Source organism: Brassica oleracea, chromosome C7, assembly GCF_000695525.1.
Source record: "Brassica oleracea var. oleracea cultivar TO1000 chromosome C7, BOL, whole genome shotgun sequence".
Lineage (NCBI taxonomy): Eukaryota > Viridiplantae > Streptophyta > Magnoliopsida > Brassicales > Brassicaceae > Brassica > Brassica oleracea.
Window position 1 is genome coordinate 23,930,588 of NC_027754.1, and position 18,602 is coordinate 23,949,189.

The following is an 18,602-nucleotide window of genomic DNA, read 5'->3' on the forward strand; positions in this document are numbered from 1 at the left end:
CTAAACCCTAAACTCTAAACCCTAAACCCTAAATCCTAAACTCCACCCTTTAACTCTAAACCCTAAGTTTGTGACTTTTGATAAAACATTAAGTGTTATTTTTGTGACTTTTGACCTTGAGTGCTAGTTTGGGAACAAAAACTTGATTTAGTGCTATTTTTGTCTTTTTCTCTTAAATATACAATATAAGTAATGAAAAACTACAATAAACATCTATGTGAAAAATGTAAAGTTTGACAATTTTATTATTTCCATATATTTTTTATAAGTAGAAATGCAATATAAGAAAAACAAGAATACAATAGAAGAAATAGAAATATTATATTAAACATCTATAATAATATTAACATTTGATATAAAAGCAAACAAATTAGAATAAGTAAATATAAATTATAAGAAAAAATAAACAATAAGTAAATATACAATTAAGAAATAAAAAAAACTAAATTAAACATCTCTCTGAAAAATAGGAAAATAAATAATAATTAAATATACAATATATGAAATAGAAATATTATAATTAACATCTATCGTAAAATTAGAATAAGTAAATATAAAATATAAAAAATAAAAAATAAGTAAATATATATACAATAAGTAGAAATATTACACTAAACATCTAACGTAATATTATCATTTAAAAAAAACACACACAAAAAGTTAGAATAAATAAATATACAATATAAGAAAAAAAGTAAGGAAATTTGCCAAAAATACCACATTCATAATACCACTTTTCATGTTTACACTTATCACTTTTCATGTTAACTAATCTAGACTTAGGGGGGCCTACAGGAAATAGAATTTGTGTGGAGTTTGAAAATTCTAAGAGTTGATAGATTTTTAAAAGTTAAGTAGATTTGATGAATTCTTACCCCAAGTATTGTATAAATTGTCATTGGAAAATCCCGGGCGTAGCCCGGGTTAATCCCTAGTCTATACTAATAAAAAGACTATTTGAGGCTCACATCAGCATAAAATCATTATGCCAAAAGAAGCCACGTAGCATTATTATTAAAAAAGAACAAAAAACAAAAAAAATAGTAAATATACAATATAAGGTAAAATAGATAATAAATAAATATACAATATAGGAAATAAAAATATTACATCAAATATCTATCATAATATTATCATTTGATATAAAAACAAGAAAATAAGAAAAAGTAAATATACAATATAAGAAAAAAAAACAATAACTAAATATACAATTAAGAATTAAAAAAAAACTAATTTAAACATTTATCTGAAAAATATAGAATAAAATAATAATAAGTAAATCTACAATATAAGGTAAAATAGATTAAAAATAAATATACAATATAAGGTAAAATAGATAAAAAAAGTAAATATGAAATATAAGAAACAAAAATATTACATTAGAAATGAAAAAAAAATATACAATTAAGAAATGAGAAAAAAAAACAAAATTAAACATCTATCTGAAAAAATCTATAGTAAAATAAGTAAATATACAATAAAAGAAAAAATAAAAAATAAGTAAATATACAGTACAAGAAATAAAAATATTTCATTAAACATCTAACGTAACATTATCATTTGATATAAAAGCAAAAAAGAGAATAAGCAAATATACAATATAGTAAAAATAAAAAATAAGTAAATATACAATATAAAAAATATAAAAACTAAATTAAACATCTATCTGAAAATGTATAGTAAAATAAATAATAAGTAAATATTCAATATAATAAATAAAAATATTACGTAAAAATCTATTATAATATTAGAATAAGTAAACATAAAATATATAATAAAAATGAAAAATAAATAAATATACAATATAAAAAATAGAAAAAATAACATTAAACATCTATATGAAAATGTATAATAAAATAAATAATAAGTAAATATACAATATAAAAATAGAAATATTTCATTAAACATATATTATAATATTACAATTTGATATAAAAGCAAAAAAAAGTTAGAATAAGTTAATATACAGTATAAGAAAAAATAAATAATAATTAAATATAGGGCAAATCTCCAAAATAGCACATTTCTAAGTTTATATCACAAAAATAGCACTCAAAAACTAAAATGACCAAAATAGCACATTTTTAAGTTTATCCTTTGAAAATTTTAATTTTTTTATTTTTCAAAATTTGAAATCTTATCCCCAAAACCTCATTTCTCAACTCTAAACCCTAAACCCTAAACTCTAAACCCTAAACCCTAAACCCTAAACCCTAAACCCTAAACCCTAAACCCTAAACCCTAAACCCTAAACCCTAAACCCTAAACCCTAAACCCTAAACCCTAAACCCTAAACCCTAAACCCTAAACCCTAAACCCTAAACCCTAAACCCTAAACCCTAAACCCTAAACCCTAAACCCTAAACCCTAAACCCTAAACCCTAAACCCTAAACCCTAAACCCTAAACCCTAAAAAAAAAAAAAAAAAAAAATTAATTCCCATAAAAATAATTAAATATTTAAATTATAGATTTTAATTTCGGGTTTAATTTTCGAGTTGACTAACTTTAAAAAAAAACTAAGATAAATTCAGATATAAATAATTAAATAAAATTATTATAATATTAAATTAACATCCAGAATAAACCAAAACAAAATATTAAACTTCTAAAAAATTAATAATCAATATTAATTTAAATAATTTTAGTTCTCTATATCATAATTATCTTTTAATTATATAAGTTTCATTAAAATCTAAAGAATCACAAATCAAATTTATTCATGTTTTTTTTATCAGAATTTATTCAGTGTTAAACAACTAGGTATTCATTAGAAATTTAATTCAACTTTAATCAAAATATTATTAGGTTTTCTGAGTTTTTATCAGGTAATCCATGATAACATATTGATGACATGTTTTCCGGGGATTAGTGTATTTTTAGTAAACATTTTGATTAATACTAAGGGAAATTGCCACAAATACCACATTCATAGTACCACTTTTCATGTTTACACTAATTACTTTTATCTTCACTTTTAATGAAGGGTAAAAGACATTTATAACCCTATGGTTAACTATTCTAGCCTTAGAGTTTAGAGCTGAGGGGTGGGGTAGGGTTTTTGGAATGTGAAATTTAGGATTCTAATAAATATATAAATAAATACTTAAAAAATATTAAAAATTAAAAAATAGTTTCAAAAATAATTTTGATTTTCAAAAAGAAATTTTGAAAAACATAAATCGAAAAAATAAAAAAAATAATTTATAAAAAAATGTTCAAATTTGAAAAAGTATAATTCAAAAGCATAATTATATATATATATATATATTTATTTATTTAAATAATTATTTATTATATATATGAAGAACAAGAATATAAAAATCTTTTGCCTCTTAATGAAGAAGTTATTTTTTGAAAATTTCTCTTTATTGGTGGTAAACATGAATAATGGAAAAAAAAAATTAAAAATCTATCTAAAACTATATTGTAAAATAAATAATAAGTAAATATAGAATATAAGAAATAAAACTATCACATTAAACATCTATCATTAATTCATTATATTAGAATAAAAAAATAAATAATTAGTAATATACAATATAAGAAATAGAAAACTACACTAAACATCTATCTAAAAAATGTATTGTAAATAAATGATAAGTAAATATACAATATAAGAAGTAGAAATATTACATCAAACATCCATTATAATATATCCATTTGATATAAAACCAAAAAAAATAGAACAAGTAAATATACAATATAAGAAAAATAAATAATAAGTAAATATACAATAAGAAATGAAAAAACTGCATTAAACATCTATCTGAAAAATATATAGTTTTACATTTGTATTATTTCCAAATATTTTTGTTAGTAAATATACAATATAGGAAAAACTAAATAATAAGTAAATATACAATATAAGAAATAGAAATATTACATTATATTAGAATAATAAATATACAATGCAAAAACAAATAAATAATAAGTAACTATACTATATAAGTAATAAAAATATTACATTAAACATATATCATAATATTATCATTTGATATAAAAGCAATAAATTTAGAAAAACTAAATATACAAAATAATAAAAATAAAAAATAAGTAAATATACAATATAAAATGAAAAAACTAAATTAAACATCTATCTGAAAATGTATTTTAAAATAAATAATAAGTAAATATACAATATAAAAAATAAAAATATTATATTATATTAACCATCTATCGTAATATTAGATAAGTAAATATAGAATATAAGAAAAAATATAATAAGGTTATATACAATAAATGACAAAAAAAAATATATGTACAATATAAGAAATAGAAAAACAACATTAAACATCTATCTGGAAATGAATACTAAACTAAATAATAAGTAAATATACAATATAAGACATAAATATTACATTAAACAACTACAATATTATTTGATATAAAAGCAAGAAAATTAGAACAAAAAATATATATAAAACAACGTAGCAGAGAACATCACAAGCGTGTATACATGAGCGATCATCACAAGCGATCATCACAAGCCAAACAACGTAGCAGAGAACTTATACCCGATATGTCAATGGAGCTTAATTATGTCTCCAATCAACATTATGAACCTTGTTGAATTTCTGTTAAGAAACATTTACATAATAGGACACATTTACACTTATTAATTACACCAAGGGTCACTTTGTTCTACCAACACACTTTTTCATAACTCTTTGTTCAATTTCGTTACTTTTTCTAACTAAAACAAAACCATGTGGTGGTCCCCATTTACTTCCTTATTCTTCTCTTCTTCTTTATCATTTAAAAGACAATGTATTTCCATTTTTCACTTTATATTTTTCTCTCTTCATCTATATTATTTTTTAGTCGCCTAAAACCAGAACCAAAGTGAATCTTCTATAGCTGCCTCCAATTACCGAGTTGACTCAATTAAAAGAAATCAAATTAATGCAGATAGGAAACGAATGGTCGATTGTGAGGAAACAGATTATTTGTATTTTAAAATTTAATTTCAACTCTCTCCTCTCTCATATCTCATTCTCCAGATTCAAATTGAGAAAGCATAGATAAATTCTTGATTACGGAGAAGAGTGAAGGAAGGAAGATGAGCTGTGTTCAGTCCAAAAAAAAAAGAAGCTGCTACTCGATGCAAATGTTACGGCTCATAACACTTTGGCCCCCGTGTATTCTCGTTGTTCACAGTCCCATCGGCGAATCCAAATTACAGTGGTGACTCAGTCCTAGTGATTTGAATCCAAATTTCAAAATTTTCGTTTCAGCAAGAATGGAATCTGATGGACATGAATTCAGTAGCTGCTTTATTCGTCGCTACTGTCGTCATATTTGTTTTCCTCCTCTGCTTAGTCGCCACAATCCATGTCTCCTTCATATGGGGAATCGTCTCGAGTCGACTCGGTAAACACATCCCTTTCCCAGCTTCATGTGTTATCGTCTATAACATATCATTTGGCTTCACCTCCAGCTTCCACTTCTTCTTGTTTTAGTAATTGGCTATGCTTCCATAGCGACTTATTGACACAAGTCTGGAATCATCACTTTCTTATTAGGTTTCATTTACCTCATTGACAGGTAGAATTTTCATGCTTTGAACCAACAAAAGCTTTCTTCCTTTTGTATGACCTTGAGATTTTAGAGATAAAAATGTTTTTTGACTTGTGTAAATCATCAAAGTTGCAAGTGTGTGTTGAGAATTATCAGGTGTGTACAAGTGAACTGATGTTCATGTGGACAGTGACATCTCTGGATCTCATATCGAGTTAGAATTGTTTGTATCTCTTGTACGGTTTTGTTGGAGGGGTTGTGAGATTTCATTACATGTAGAAGATAAGATTCCTATCTCCTGATCCAAGTCTACAGACTAGCTCATGTATGCTACCCATCAAGTGTTACTGATCAATGTGTACATCAGACTCATTGTACATGTGTACTTAATTTTAATGTGTCATCTTTGTATCTTTGAATTACAAAATTATATACATGTTGATTTAATTTATTAATCTTTTTGTGTTTGTTTTCACAACATTCGTTTATAAAAGCTTATGCATTTTAGTGATGTAGTGGATATTTATAAATGAATGATGTACATATGGATATCATATAAAAGTTGTCTACACATGGATATCTTATAAAATTGATATGCACATCATAAAAGTGGTGTACACATGGATATCATATAAGTTGATGTACACATAAACATCATATGAAGTGTACATGTTCTAAAAATCTTACAAAATATCAGATAAATCCATAAATTGATTCTGAAACAAGATGATTCTTAAACAAAAAGATAGTTCATTGTATCTGAAAATGAAAATTTGATCATATGTTTATGATCATGATCAACCCAAATTCTGAAAATCTTATGTTTATAAATCACAACCCAATGAATCTGATTACAAAAATGATCAGACCTAAATCCACTTGTAAACTATAATACTTTTGGGATTAACAAAAGAAAACCTAAAACTATATGAAATCACACAGATTGTGACATGAACTTACAAAGGGACAAAATGTTCATGTCTTTCTCACATCAATCTGCCTCTCATATACAACCGAGAAAAGAAGCTTATGTAACCGATTTCCAGCAGGAGAAGAGGGGACGTTTCAGCGGCGAGAGCTCAGGTCGCAGCGACGACAAATTGCAGAGCACATACTGAGACGAACATGGAAGAGCTGCGGCAGAGAAGGAAGAGATACTGCGAAAGAAGCTTGAATCTGGGTTGCTTGTGTTCAGGTGAAGACGTTGCCAAGAGAATCCGACAAGGTGACCTTCGAGAGACCACAGTGGCGTAGTCATGGTGGTGTGCACGAGCTTCAGATGTTGTGGAGAAAAAACCAAGGATAAGAAGACGTTTAATGTTTTTTATTTCAACCAACCGAACCAGAAATATTTAATTTATCTAACCAGTCTAACCAGAAACAAATGTCATTTTACTTAAATGCCCATTTGTGGTTTTGCTTTTCTAGGGAGAAATGAGTCTTCAACCACTGAAAAGTGTGTTAGTAGCATAATGTGATCTTGAATGTAATAAAAAGTAAGAAAGTGACCATCTGTGTTAATAACTCTTTCTGTTACATGGGTCCACATATGTGAACCTTTAAATTCACCCCACTATTTTATGACCAATCAAAGTGACATATTTATTATTAATTAAAAAACATTAAATTAAATATAAAATAGGTACAAAAAATAAAAAGCTGGAAGCGTTAGCGTCGTTAAAATTAGCGTTTGGGTTTAGGGTCTAGGATTAAGGTTTAGGGTATAGAGTTTGGGTTTAGGGGTTTGGATTTGGGTTTAGAATTTAGGGTATAGGGTTTAGAATTTAAGATTTAGGGTTTAGGGTTTAGCTGGAAGCGTTAGCGTCGTTAAAATTAGCTTTTTTATTTTTTGTAGCTATTTTTTATTTAATTTAATGTTTTTTAATTAATAATCTATGTGCCATTTTGATTTGTCCTAAAGTGTGGGGTGAATTTACCTAAGTTCTGTCCCACATATATGTATTCATCACATTTTCCCTCGAATCATAAAAGCATATTTCACACAAACACCACTTGCTCTGCGAAATCTCTAAGATACACTTGGTAAAAGCTTCACTAGCAGGCATTGTATGCCTTTAATCCAAATACTGACAAATGCATCAAGGTACTAAAAGTCAATCCAAGCATCGAAATATCTTTCTCTACATCATCTATGTGTGATATATATCTTTGAGATTTCTACACGAACTCTCACACACTTTACGCTGGACATGAGAAAATCCTACCAGACAAACAATAAAGAAAGAGAACAGACAATGAAAAACAAGTATAAGATTCAATTGTTTATAAAAATTCAATGGTTTGTAAAAATTTAAACCCGAATTCAATGGAGATCTCCTTAATAATTGATCAAAAGCTTCTACCGACGTCTGATCTCATCACCTTGTTTGGGTTTCTGTTCCAAAGGTTACATTCGCACAAGCATCATCATATTCAGCAAAAGAGCTTCTGGGAATTAAATGTTAAGGATAGAAGATATCCAAGACTTCAATACTCAATATTCTCGTATACAATCTTTCCATTCTTGTACAAGTCTCTCTAGAATCATCTAAACTCTCTGTATATAAACTCTCTGTAAACCCTTGTATGTTAATAAGATCAATACTACTTTCACATGGTATCAGAGCAGGTTAATAAAACCTTTTTTTTTTTCTGACTGCCGCCTCCCTCACCTCCTTTCTTCTCAATAACGCAGTCATCTCCCACAAGACATCATGTCTACCACCACATCCGCTGAAACAGTTGATCTCAACCCTCAAACTCTCTTGAATGTTAACATGTCAAACATCACCAAGTTGACATCCAGCAACTATATGATGTGGAGTCTCCAGGTTCATGCCTTGCTCGATGGGTATGAACTCGCCGGCCATCTCGACGGAACAAAACCGCCTCCGCCTCCCACCGTTACGGTGGACACCATCACCTCCACTAATCCTGACTACACGTTGTGGAAACGACAAGACAAGCTCATCTATAGCGGTTTGATCGGCGCCATGACTATGCCAATCCAGCCGATTGTCTCCATGACCAAGACAGTGACTGAGATCTGGTCGACTCTTGCTGCAACATACGCTAAACCAAGCAGAGGCCATGTCCAACAACTGAAGCTTCAACTTCGCCAGTGGAGCAAAGGAACGAAAACGATCGACGAATACGTTCAAGGTTTCACCACCAGATTCGATCAACTAGCGCTGCTAGGGAAACCAGTTGATCATGAAGATCAAATTGAATTCCTTCTTGGTGGTCTCCCCGATGACTACAAACAAACGATTGATCAACTTGAAGCTTGAGACGTCCCTCCATCTATCATTGAGGTTCACGAGAAGTTGCTTAACAAAGAAGAAAAGATCTTAGCAGTCTCCTCTGCTTCCTCTGTTGCTCCCATTACTGTGAACTCAGCCTCCACTCAAACTCAAGGACGCAACAACAACAACAACTACAGTCGCAGCAATCAATCTTGGAGCAACAACAACAACAGGGACAATCGCACATCCCAGCAGCCACGATACAACACCAACAATCGTGACAACCGCAACAACAGAGGACACCAAGGTGGTTACCAAGGACGATGTCAACTATGTGGCACACAAGGCCATAGTGCTCGAAGATGCCCACACCTCACCAACCAGTCGGTCTCTGACAGAAAAAACGCTCCATGGCAGCCTCGAGCAAACATGGCGATGCTCCCTCCAAGCTCATCCTCGTCATGGATCATGGACAGTGGAGCCACACACCACCTAACAAGCGATCTCGATAACCTCTCTCTTCATCAGCCATACTCCGGTAATGACCGTGTGCTCATAGGCGATGGCTCTGGTCTTCCTATCACGCACTCTGGTTCACTTTCTCTATCCCTACCTTCCCGAAACTTAACCTTAACCGATGTCTTATGTGTTCCTCATATTCACAAAAACCTTATCTGTGTCTATCGCCTTTGCAACGCTAACAAAATCTCTATTGAATTTTTCCCTGCATCCTTTCAGGTAAAGGATCTATCCTCGGGAGTCCCATTGCTGCACGGCAAGACCAAGGGTGATCTATACGAGTGGCCAGTCTCCCCATCTATCATCAAATCCTTCTTCACCACCGCTTCCCCAACCACAACCATCAAAGACTGGCACAACCGTCTTGGCCACCCCTCTATCTCTATTATTAAAGCTGTTGCCCCTTTTTTACCTTCTTTACAATCGCAGACCACTGCCCCTTTTTTGTTTGTTCTGATTGCTCAATCAATAAAAGCCAAAAACTGCATTTTTCTCAAACAAACATTGTCTCTACAAGACCTCTTGAATACATCTTCTCTGATCTCTGGACCTCTCCCACGATTTCAGTAGACAATTTCAAGTACTATGTTGTCTTTATAGACCACTTCACCCGATACACTTGGCTCTATCCCCTCAAAACAAAAGACCAAACCCGTGAAACCTTCATCACCTACAAAGCTCTCGTTGAAAATAAGTTCCAGACCAAGATAGGAACATTATACTCTGATAATGGCGGAGAGTACATCGCTCTACACTCCTTCCTCACCTCCTCCGGTATCACTCACCTCACCTCTCCTCCACACACTCCAGAACACAATGGAGTCTCTGAGCGCAAGCACCGTCACATCATCGAAACTGGTCTCACACTCCTGACTCATGCTGGCATGCCTAAAACATACTGGACATACGCCTTTGCCACTGCGGTTTACCTGATTAACCGCCTCCCAACACCAGTTCTCAATATGGAAACTCCGTTTCACAAACTCTTCCGTACTGAACCCAACTACGCTAAGCTAAGAACATTTGGATGTCTCTGTTTTCCCTGGTTGCGTCCGTACAACAACAACAAACTCCAAAACAGGTCAGAACCATGCGCCTTCATCGGCTACTCTCTCTCCCAAAGCGCCTATCTCTGCCTGCAAAAATCAACAGGTCGCATATATATCTCGTGACATGTCAAGTTTGACGAAGCCACATTCCCGTTTCAAACACCATCACCCTCTCTCTCTCTCTCTGTACCGGAACAGCATGACACCTCAGCTGCTCATCCTCCACCAACCCGACTGCCACTCGTTCTCCCCTCCTCGCCGTGCACAGAACTCCCGTCGCTAGCACCATCACCACAAGAGCATGCAGTGACAACTTCAACGACAGACACAAGCGTAGCACCACCCTGTCCACCTCAGGTAAGTAACTCGACCTCAAACATTGAGTTGCCTCTTGCAGGAACCGAACCTCAAACCTCAACTCCACTATCACCAAATCCATGTCCTCAACCTGAAACAACACAACTACCACAACAACCCATCCTCCCTACCATTCCTGAAACCATCACAACCTCTCCCGTGTCAATACCTGCTCCACAACCACCACCAAATAACCACCCAATGACCACACGTCGCAAAAACAATATTACCAAACCCAAAGTAAAACTCAACCTTACTGCAGCCCTTCACCCCTTTTCCTCCAAACCGAGAACAGTGAACCAAGCGCTAAAAGAGAAACGATGGAGATGTGCAGTATCAACAGAACTAGACGCTTTTGCTCGGAATTAAACTCTTGAACTAGTACCTCGACAGCCTCACATGAATGTTGCTGGTTGCAGATGGATATTCAAAAATAAGTTCCTACCTGATGGGTCTCTCCGCAAGCCAAAAGCAAGGTTGGTTGCCAAGGGTTATACTCAGCAGCTGGGACGCGACTACACAGACACCTTCAGTCCAGTGATCAAGACGACCACTATCCGACTCATTCTCGATATCGCTGTCTCACGAGCGTGGCCTATACAGCAACTAGACGTCAACAATGCCTTCTTGCAAGGAACTCTGGATGATGAGGTATACATGGAGCAACCACCAGGATTCATTGATCTTGACAAACCAACACATGTGTCTCGTCTTAGGGAAAGCCGTTTATGGATTAAAACAGGCCCCGCGAGCATGGTACATGGAACTCAAGAACTATTTGCTGTCTCTGGGATTCACAAACTCACTCGCAGATACATCACTCTTTGTGCTCCGTACAGGCTTTCACTACACATACCTTCTCATCTACGTTGATGATATTCTTATAACAGGCAGCTCCAAAGTGATTATCTCTGATGTTCTTCAGAAACTGGCTACACGATTCTCGGTCAAGGACCTTGAAGACCTCAATTACTTCCTTGGTGTTGAAGCTCTTCGCACCAACCAAGGCCTCCATCTGTCTCAGAGAAAGTATATCAACGATCTCTTACATAAATACAAGATGGAAGGAGCAAAACCGGTTTCTACACCAATGACTGCGACAGCTAAACTCACACTGATCTCTGGAAAACCACTACAAAACCCGACAGAGTATCGAAAGCTTGTTGGCAGTCTGCAGTATCTTCTCTTCACTCGATTAGATATTGCCTTCGCGGTTAACCGGCTCTCGCAATTCATGCATTCACCAACAGACGAACACTGGGAAGCTGCGAAACGCATTCTGCTCTATCTTGCTGGTACATCAACATACGGCATCTACTTCCACGCCAACAACAATCTGAAGCTTCACGCCTTCTCCGATGCAGACTGGGCAGGAGACTCCCATGACTATGTTTCCACCGGAGCCTTCATTGTCTATCTTGGAAAGAATCCTGTCTCCTGGTCCTCTCAAAAACAAGGCTCTGTTGCTCGCTCTTCCACTGAAGCAGAATAGAGGACGGTTGCAAACACATCAGCTGAGATACGCTGGATATGTAATATACTCACCGAGCTCGGCATACCACTACCAGAACCATCTGTCATCTATTGTGACAACCTCGGTACCACTTTCCTATGCGCCAACCATGTCTTTCATTCTCGTATGAAACACGTAGCTTTGGACTATCACTTCATCAGAGGCCAAATTCAGAGAGGAATGCTCCGTGTCGCACACATCAACACCAAAGACCAACTCGCAGACACCTTGACAAAACCTCTCCTGCGCCAACGGTTTACAGAACTTAGAGACAAGATTGGAGTGGCAAAGCCCCTCCATCTTGAGGGGGGATGTTAAGGATAGAAGATATCCAAGACTTCAATACTCAATATTCTCGTATACAATCTTTCCATTCTTGTACAAGTCTCTCTAGAATCATCTAAACTCTCTGTATATAAACTCTCTGTAAACCCTTGTATGTTAATAAGATCAATACTACATTCACATTAAATACCTCATCCACTGATTCTTGGACTTGGAGAACTTTGCTAAACCTGTGTCCTTTTGCTATTCAGTTCATTAAAGCGATCCTAGGAAATAGAAGAGCATTGAGTTTTTGGTTTGATTCTTGGTCCCCTATAGGACCACTTGCTCCTCTTCTTGGTGAGTCTGGAATCTGACAACAGTGTATCCCGCTTCAGGCTAAGGTATGCGCAGCTGTCTCGGGCACTAACTGGTGTATTCCCTCGCCAAGATCAGATGCTGCTCTTAAGCTTCACACTTTGCTCACCACCATTAACCCACCACTCCCCACTGATAGTGATAAAGATGATGCTTACGATTGGGTGGGTTTCTCTGCAGCCAAGACCTGGGAGGTGCTTCGTCTGCGTGGTACAACCAAGAACTGGGCCTCAATCGTTTGGTTCAAAGGAGCTGTCCCAAGACAGGCTTTCAACATGTGGCTAGCCACTCTAAATAGATTACCTACACGGATAAGACTAGCATCATGGGGACTAAATGTTCCTAAACAATGCTGCATCTGCAACATGGGAGATGAAGAAAGAGATCTTCTATTTCTTTTGCATTAAAGCTTATTTGGCGACTATTTACTCAGCATACGTCGCTGTGGGTTAGTTGGGTGAAGTACTATCTACTCAAGAACAATTCTTTTTGGGACGTCAGGGATACTCAGAAAGGATCTTGGATGTGGAGAAAACTTTTTAAGTTAAGGGATGTGGTGTATGGATTCTTCAGGATGGAGGTTAAGGATGGAAAATCAACTTATTTTTGGTTCAATAACTGGCTAGGCAAGGGGCGTTTGATTGATATCATTGGAGCAGCTGGTACCACCTATATCGGTCTGCCTCACTGTCAGCGATGCAGTGAAGTAGAATGCTTGGTCCATCCGAGGTCAGAGGAGTCGTTATTACCATGATCTTTACGATGCCATTACTGCAGAACCCGTCCCTGATTCTCAGAATGGGAGTAATGTGGTTCTATGGAGGCAAGGAGAGGACGATTACCAAGAAAAGTACTTGAGTTCTAAGACTTGGGATCAAAGTCGCATGAGGAAGGAAGTTGTGGGTTGGAGTAAGGTTGTATGGTTTCCACGAGGAGTTCCTAGGCTCTCTTTCATTACTTGGCTAGCAGTCAAGAATATGCTATCAACGGGCGATAGGATGCGCTCTTGGGGGATCATTTGTTCTTCGTGTGTTCCTTCACAGTTTGGCACTGCTTGGCCAATCGAATTATTGGCTCTCATATTGATCCAGATTGGCAGTCGACGCTGGACCATTTACAGGCATTGCGAGCTGGTATGCTAGATACTATCTTTCTCAAAATGCTTTTCCAGATGACCATATATCATGTATGGCGCAGTAACACAAGGCGTCATCACACAAGTTGGAGAATACTAGAGGCCATGTGCACTGTAATAGATAAGGCGATGCGGAATCGCATTTCGTCTCTCAAATATAGAGCTGGTCACAAACCCTGAGCCCTCTTCGATTAGCTAGGCACTAGTGAAAATTGTGACCAGCTCTATATTTGGTAAAAAAAATAACTAGAGATAATAATAGAAACTTGATATATTGCAGAGGAGGAGGAGCAAGATCAACGAGAAAATGAAAGCTTTGCAGAAACTGATACCCAATTCCAACAAGGTGGTAAATACCAAGTTCGACTTTTTATCCTTCAGAACTCAGTTGTGAGAAACATTTGTTTTATTTTTTTTATGTTTTGTAGACAGATATGACCTCAATGCTTGATGAAGTTAAAAACAGAGACAAAAGTATGTTTTAGGTAATAAAACGCGGGCTTCACTGATTTGTTAACCAAATGTAATTGTCTCGTAGAGAAATGGATTAATAAAGAAAAAGGTTTTGCCTTTTTTTTTTTTCTTTTTTTTTTTTCTTCGACAAGGTTGAATCTTTTTCCCACCAGTCTGATATAAAACTCAGTTTAAGAAGATAACCCACGTCGTGACAAAAAAAAAAAGAAGATAACCCACGTCAAAAAGTAGTTCAATTATGTGCGACTGCAGTTTTTAACATCAATGATGACACATAGAGACTGCAGTTTCAAATGTTGCTTACCAACCATTCATGGTGAGTATACGTACAAGTACAACTTATGAAACCGTGATTTTGAAACAATCATCAAAAGAAACCCTTTATACATATGTTTTAGTATATGTATCTCTCTATAAGTAATAATAAATGGAGTATCTTTGCTTTATAAATTTGATAGATTCTATCATCTCATTGTTAGGTATCTCATATAACTCGCTTAAGCATGACATTGTCTTGACCTTAGATTATTATTTGATATATTTTTCTACTTTGGCCAAAACGGTGGTCACATGCTGGGCACTCGCAAGTTTTCTTATCCTCTTCTTATGTAGTATTATTGAAATTTGAAGATCATTTTACAAAGATTTAGAACCCTAACAAGAAACACACACAAAAATCTTCAGTTCAAATTTAAATCCCTAAAAAAATGACTTAAGAGTTAAGAATTGGTATTAATTAATCTCAAAACATATAAATTTTCTAAATTTCTTAAGATCCTAAAAATGAGGTTACTGTTAATACATGGAGAGGCATGTTTTTACTTCTTTAAAAGAAAAAAAAGTTAGATACACCTTTTAATAAGAAATTGGCAACACTACTAGGCTAACAATCTCACTAGTGCCTAGCTAATCGAAGAGGGCTCAGGGTTTTTGCCCATATTCAATATAGAATCCAAACAACCACAATTCTGATATTCCATGCACCAAAATTCATACGTCTTGGCAATTATCCCTAACCTTATCAATGCAAAACTAAGGCCGGTTCACCCTTAAATCCTATTTCTCATCTGTTTGTATTTCCACAACCATGCATGCGTTTCCAGACAAATTAGACTTTCGCAATACGTGAAACTAAATCAACCAACGAATACTGTGGCATATTTTAAGGTGTATACATGAGCGACCATCGCAAGCCAAACAACGTACCAGAGAACTTACTTTACCCGATGTGTCAATGGAGCTTAATTATGTCTCCAATCACCATTATGAACCTTTTTGGATTTCTGTTACATGGTTCCTGATATATGTATTCATCACATATCAGCCATAGTAAAATTATTTGCACAAATTATAAAAGCATATTTCACACAAACAATACTTGCTCTGTGACATCTCTAAGATGACATTTGGTAAAAGCTTCACTAGCAGGTACAATGTAACAATCCAAATATTGACAAATTCATCAAGGTACTAAAAGTCAATCCAAGCATCGAAATATCTTCTCTACATCATCTATGTGTGATATATATCTTTAAGATTTATACACGAACTCTCACACACTTCGTAAAGACATGAAAAAATCCTACCAGGCAAACAATAAAGCAAGAGAACAGACAATGAAACACGAGTATAAGATTCAACGGTTTAACAAAATTCAATGGTTTATAAAAATTTAACCTGAATTCAATGGAGAGCTCCTTAACTGTTGATCAAAAGCTTCCACGGACGTCTGATCTCATCACCTTCTTTGGGTTGCTGTTCCAAAGGTTCCGCATTTTGTTGGACTAAGGCTTCAACACTTTATACTTGCGCATATGCCCATTGACTGTATTGCAAATCATAATGAACCAAAATGAGTTTTTTTTTGTAAACTTTGTGTATGCAGTATCTAGTATTATCAAAGAAACATTTTAAGCCATACGTTTATTAATTTAATACTTTTATAGAATTGATATTTTCTATTAAGTAATCCAAAATGTATCTTTTATTAAGGAAATACAGTTGGTGAAAATATCCTATAAAAAAACATTTCCATTTAAATAAATACATAGCTAAAACAGGCTATAAATTTCTAGAATCCAGTGGTGATTCCATTTTTATTAGCTATCTCTATTTGTTATTTTGTTTGTTAGCATTTTTGACTCCAGAAAAACCAACAAGTGTAATTTATTTTACTAACATTTATTGTTGTTTATCATTTTGCTTAAAGTGGCTAAATGCTTTAACCATGGTTCCTCATATATATACGTCGATTACTTATCTCATAGATTACAACGACATAATTAAGAGTGCTTAGAAATCATCTTGTGATACACAAAATATTCTTCAGTTGAAAATAAAGTGTGTTTATAAGCTTGTGAACAGCACTCCTTAGCTATATAAGTGTTTGTTCATCAAAACATTCTCTTACAAGTTATCCCTTCCCTATTAATATCTTCGAGGTATGAATCTATCTTTATTGGCATGCCTCTATTTAGTCCTTCCTATAATTTGAGTCAAATAATCTTTGTTCTTTCAGAATTATATATGGACCAAAACATGAATGATTTTTCGGAATCAGATACTCCATTCAGCTTCCAACAGTTATTATATGGAGATAATTGGCAGAGGTGGGACACTTATCCGAGCGTTGATGTTAATGCCAACTCAATAGAGCCTAATCATTCGATGGTTGAGATGAACCATGATGGTCTGACAATAGAGCCTAATCCAATTTCAATGATATATCCAATGGTAATAATCTACTTTCTGCATGTTTTTTTGAGAGATATTAAAGTATGGATGAACAATATAAGACTTATTGAAAATGTATAGGAAGAAACATTCGAGCAGTGGTTACAGACACTGGCCAATGGATCATTTGAAATACCATCATATGAAGAACTCAACTTCATATATGAGGTATGGTGAAAGATAATATATATATATATATATATACATATAAAACAATATATATATATATATATATATATATAAAATAAAAGGGTATATTTTATGTAACATATAATCAATTTATTGGTAACTTAATTGGTTATATTGCATTTGTACATTTTTTTCGAGTGGATATGCATTTGAATCATAGTTGAAGAAAACTAAAAGGAATATATATGATGCAATTGGATTGTTGATTTTTGGAATGATATGACGTGGAATGACTTATTTCATTATTTCCATAAATTTTTTTCAGTATTTAACATGAATATAATAAAATATTCATTCCATCAATTCCACAAACATTCCAAAAAAAAACATTCATATGCAATTTTAGTTATGAATGAATAAAATGAAAATATTTCTTTTTTAACTAATTCCATTCATCTTATTCCATCTATTTTTATTCCATTAATTTCATTTCATTGTTACCATTGACAACCATAATGTGCATGGTTGTAAATTTAGAACTCTGTAACTATATATATTCAAAAATTTATTAGTGCATTTTTTTCTAGGAATTATTGCTCATTAGTGAGCAGATAGGAGATGTCTGCATTGGTTTAGACGTTGATATCATTGAGGGGAATCTGAAAGGAAGAAAGTATGAAGATCGTTCTGGTGAAGCGGAGAAGTGTGTGATATGTCTCGATGAACTTAAGTGCAATGATGAGGCTTCTACACTGGCATGTGGACATGATTTTCACTACGAGTGTATCAAGAAATGGCTAATGGTCAAGAACAAATGTCCTCTTTGCAAGCAACAAGCTCTTTAAGTGTTTCATTATGCTGAATATTTGAATGTGTTAGTATTGCCAACATTGGTTTCTTTTGTTCAAGTATCGGTATTCGGTAGTTTAATGAATACAAATATGGAAGTTTCATAACAAAAAAAAAAGTCTACCGAAATTTATGCAAGTTAATTATCATTCAAGACAACACCCACTGCAATTTGTCAAAAATGGTGAAACTCTTGCAAGACCTTACCTGTGAAGTGATTGTCCTTTTTCATGTTTAATAATAATAATTAATTACAGTATTATTTATGACTTTCAGAAAACTCTATCTATCAACCGTTCTTTACTGATTTTTCCACCCATCACTGCTCTATTTTTTATTTATTTATGGCATCGGGAAAAAAAGAGAAGAAAAAGAAAAATTATATGCAATTTTACCGGGTGTTAAAACTTATAATTACATTTGGTGATAAATCTGCTT

The 18,602-nt window shown here is 33.9% G+C and overlaps 1 protein-coding gene and 1 long non-coding RNA gene across 2 annotated transcripts; both read left to right on the forward strand.

The window, feature by feature from the left end:
• The first annotated feature begins 4,810 nt into the window (after positions 1-4,810).
• Positions 4,811-5,974, forward strand: LOC106304163. The gene is made up of 2 exons (XR_001262662.1): positions 4,811-5,372; positions 5,547-5,974. It is a non-coding gene; the product is annotated as an uncharacterized LOC106304163 (long non-coding RNA).
• A 10,840-nt stretch (positions 5,975-16,814) lies between these two features.
• On the forward strand, positions 16,815-18,160 carry LOC106302905 (E3 ubiquitin-protein ligase RNF181). The gene is made up of 4 exons (XM_013739303.1): positions 16,815-16,894; positions 16,972-17,186; positions 17,268-17,354; positions 17,903-18,160. The coding sequence occupies exons 2-4, from the start codon at positions 16,980-16,982 to the stop codon at positions 18,158-18,160; spliced, it is 552 nt and encodes a 183-aa protein (XP_013594757.1). The 5' UTR covers positions 16,815-16,894; positions 16,972-16,979.
• Positions 18,161-18,602: the final 442 nt, after the last annotated feature.

Bases quoted from the DNA above. Each gene is read 5' to 3' on its own strand.
- LOC106302905 (XM_013739303.1), top strand. From the start codon at position 16,980: ATGGACCAAAACATGAATGATTTTTCGGAATCAGATACTCCATTCAGC. The intron at 17,187-17,267 runs GTAATAATCTAC...GAAAATGTATAG, and splicing joins TTTCAATGATATATCCAATG to GAAGAAACATTCGAGCAGTG. The intron at 17,355-17,902 runs GTATGGTGAAAG...ATTTTTTTCTAG, and splicing joins AACTCAACTTCATATATGAG to GAATTATTGCTCATTAGTGA.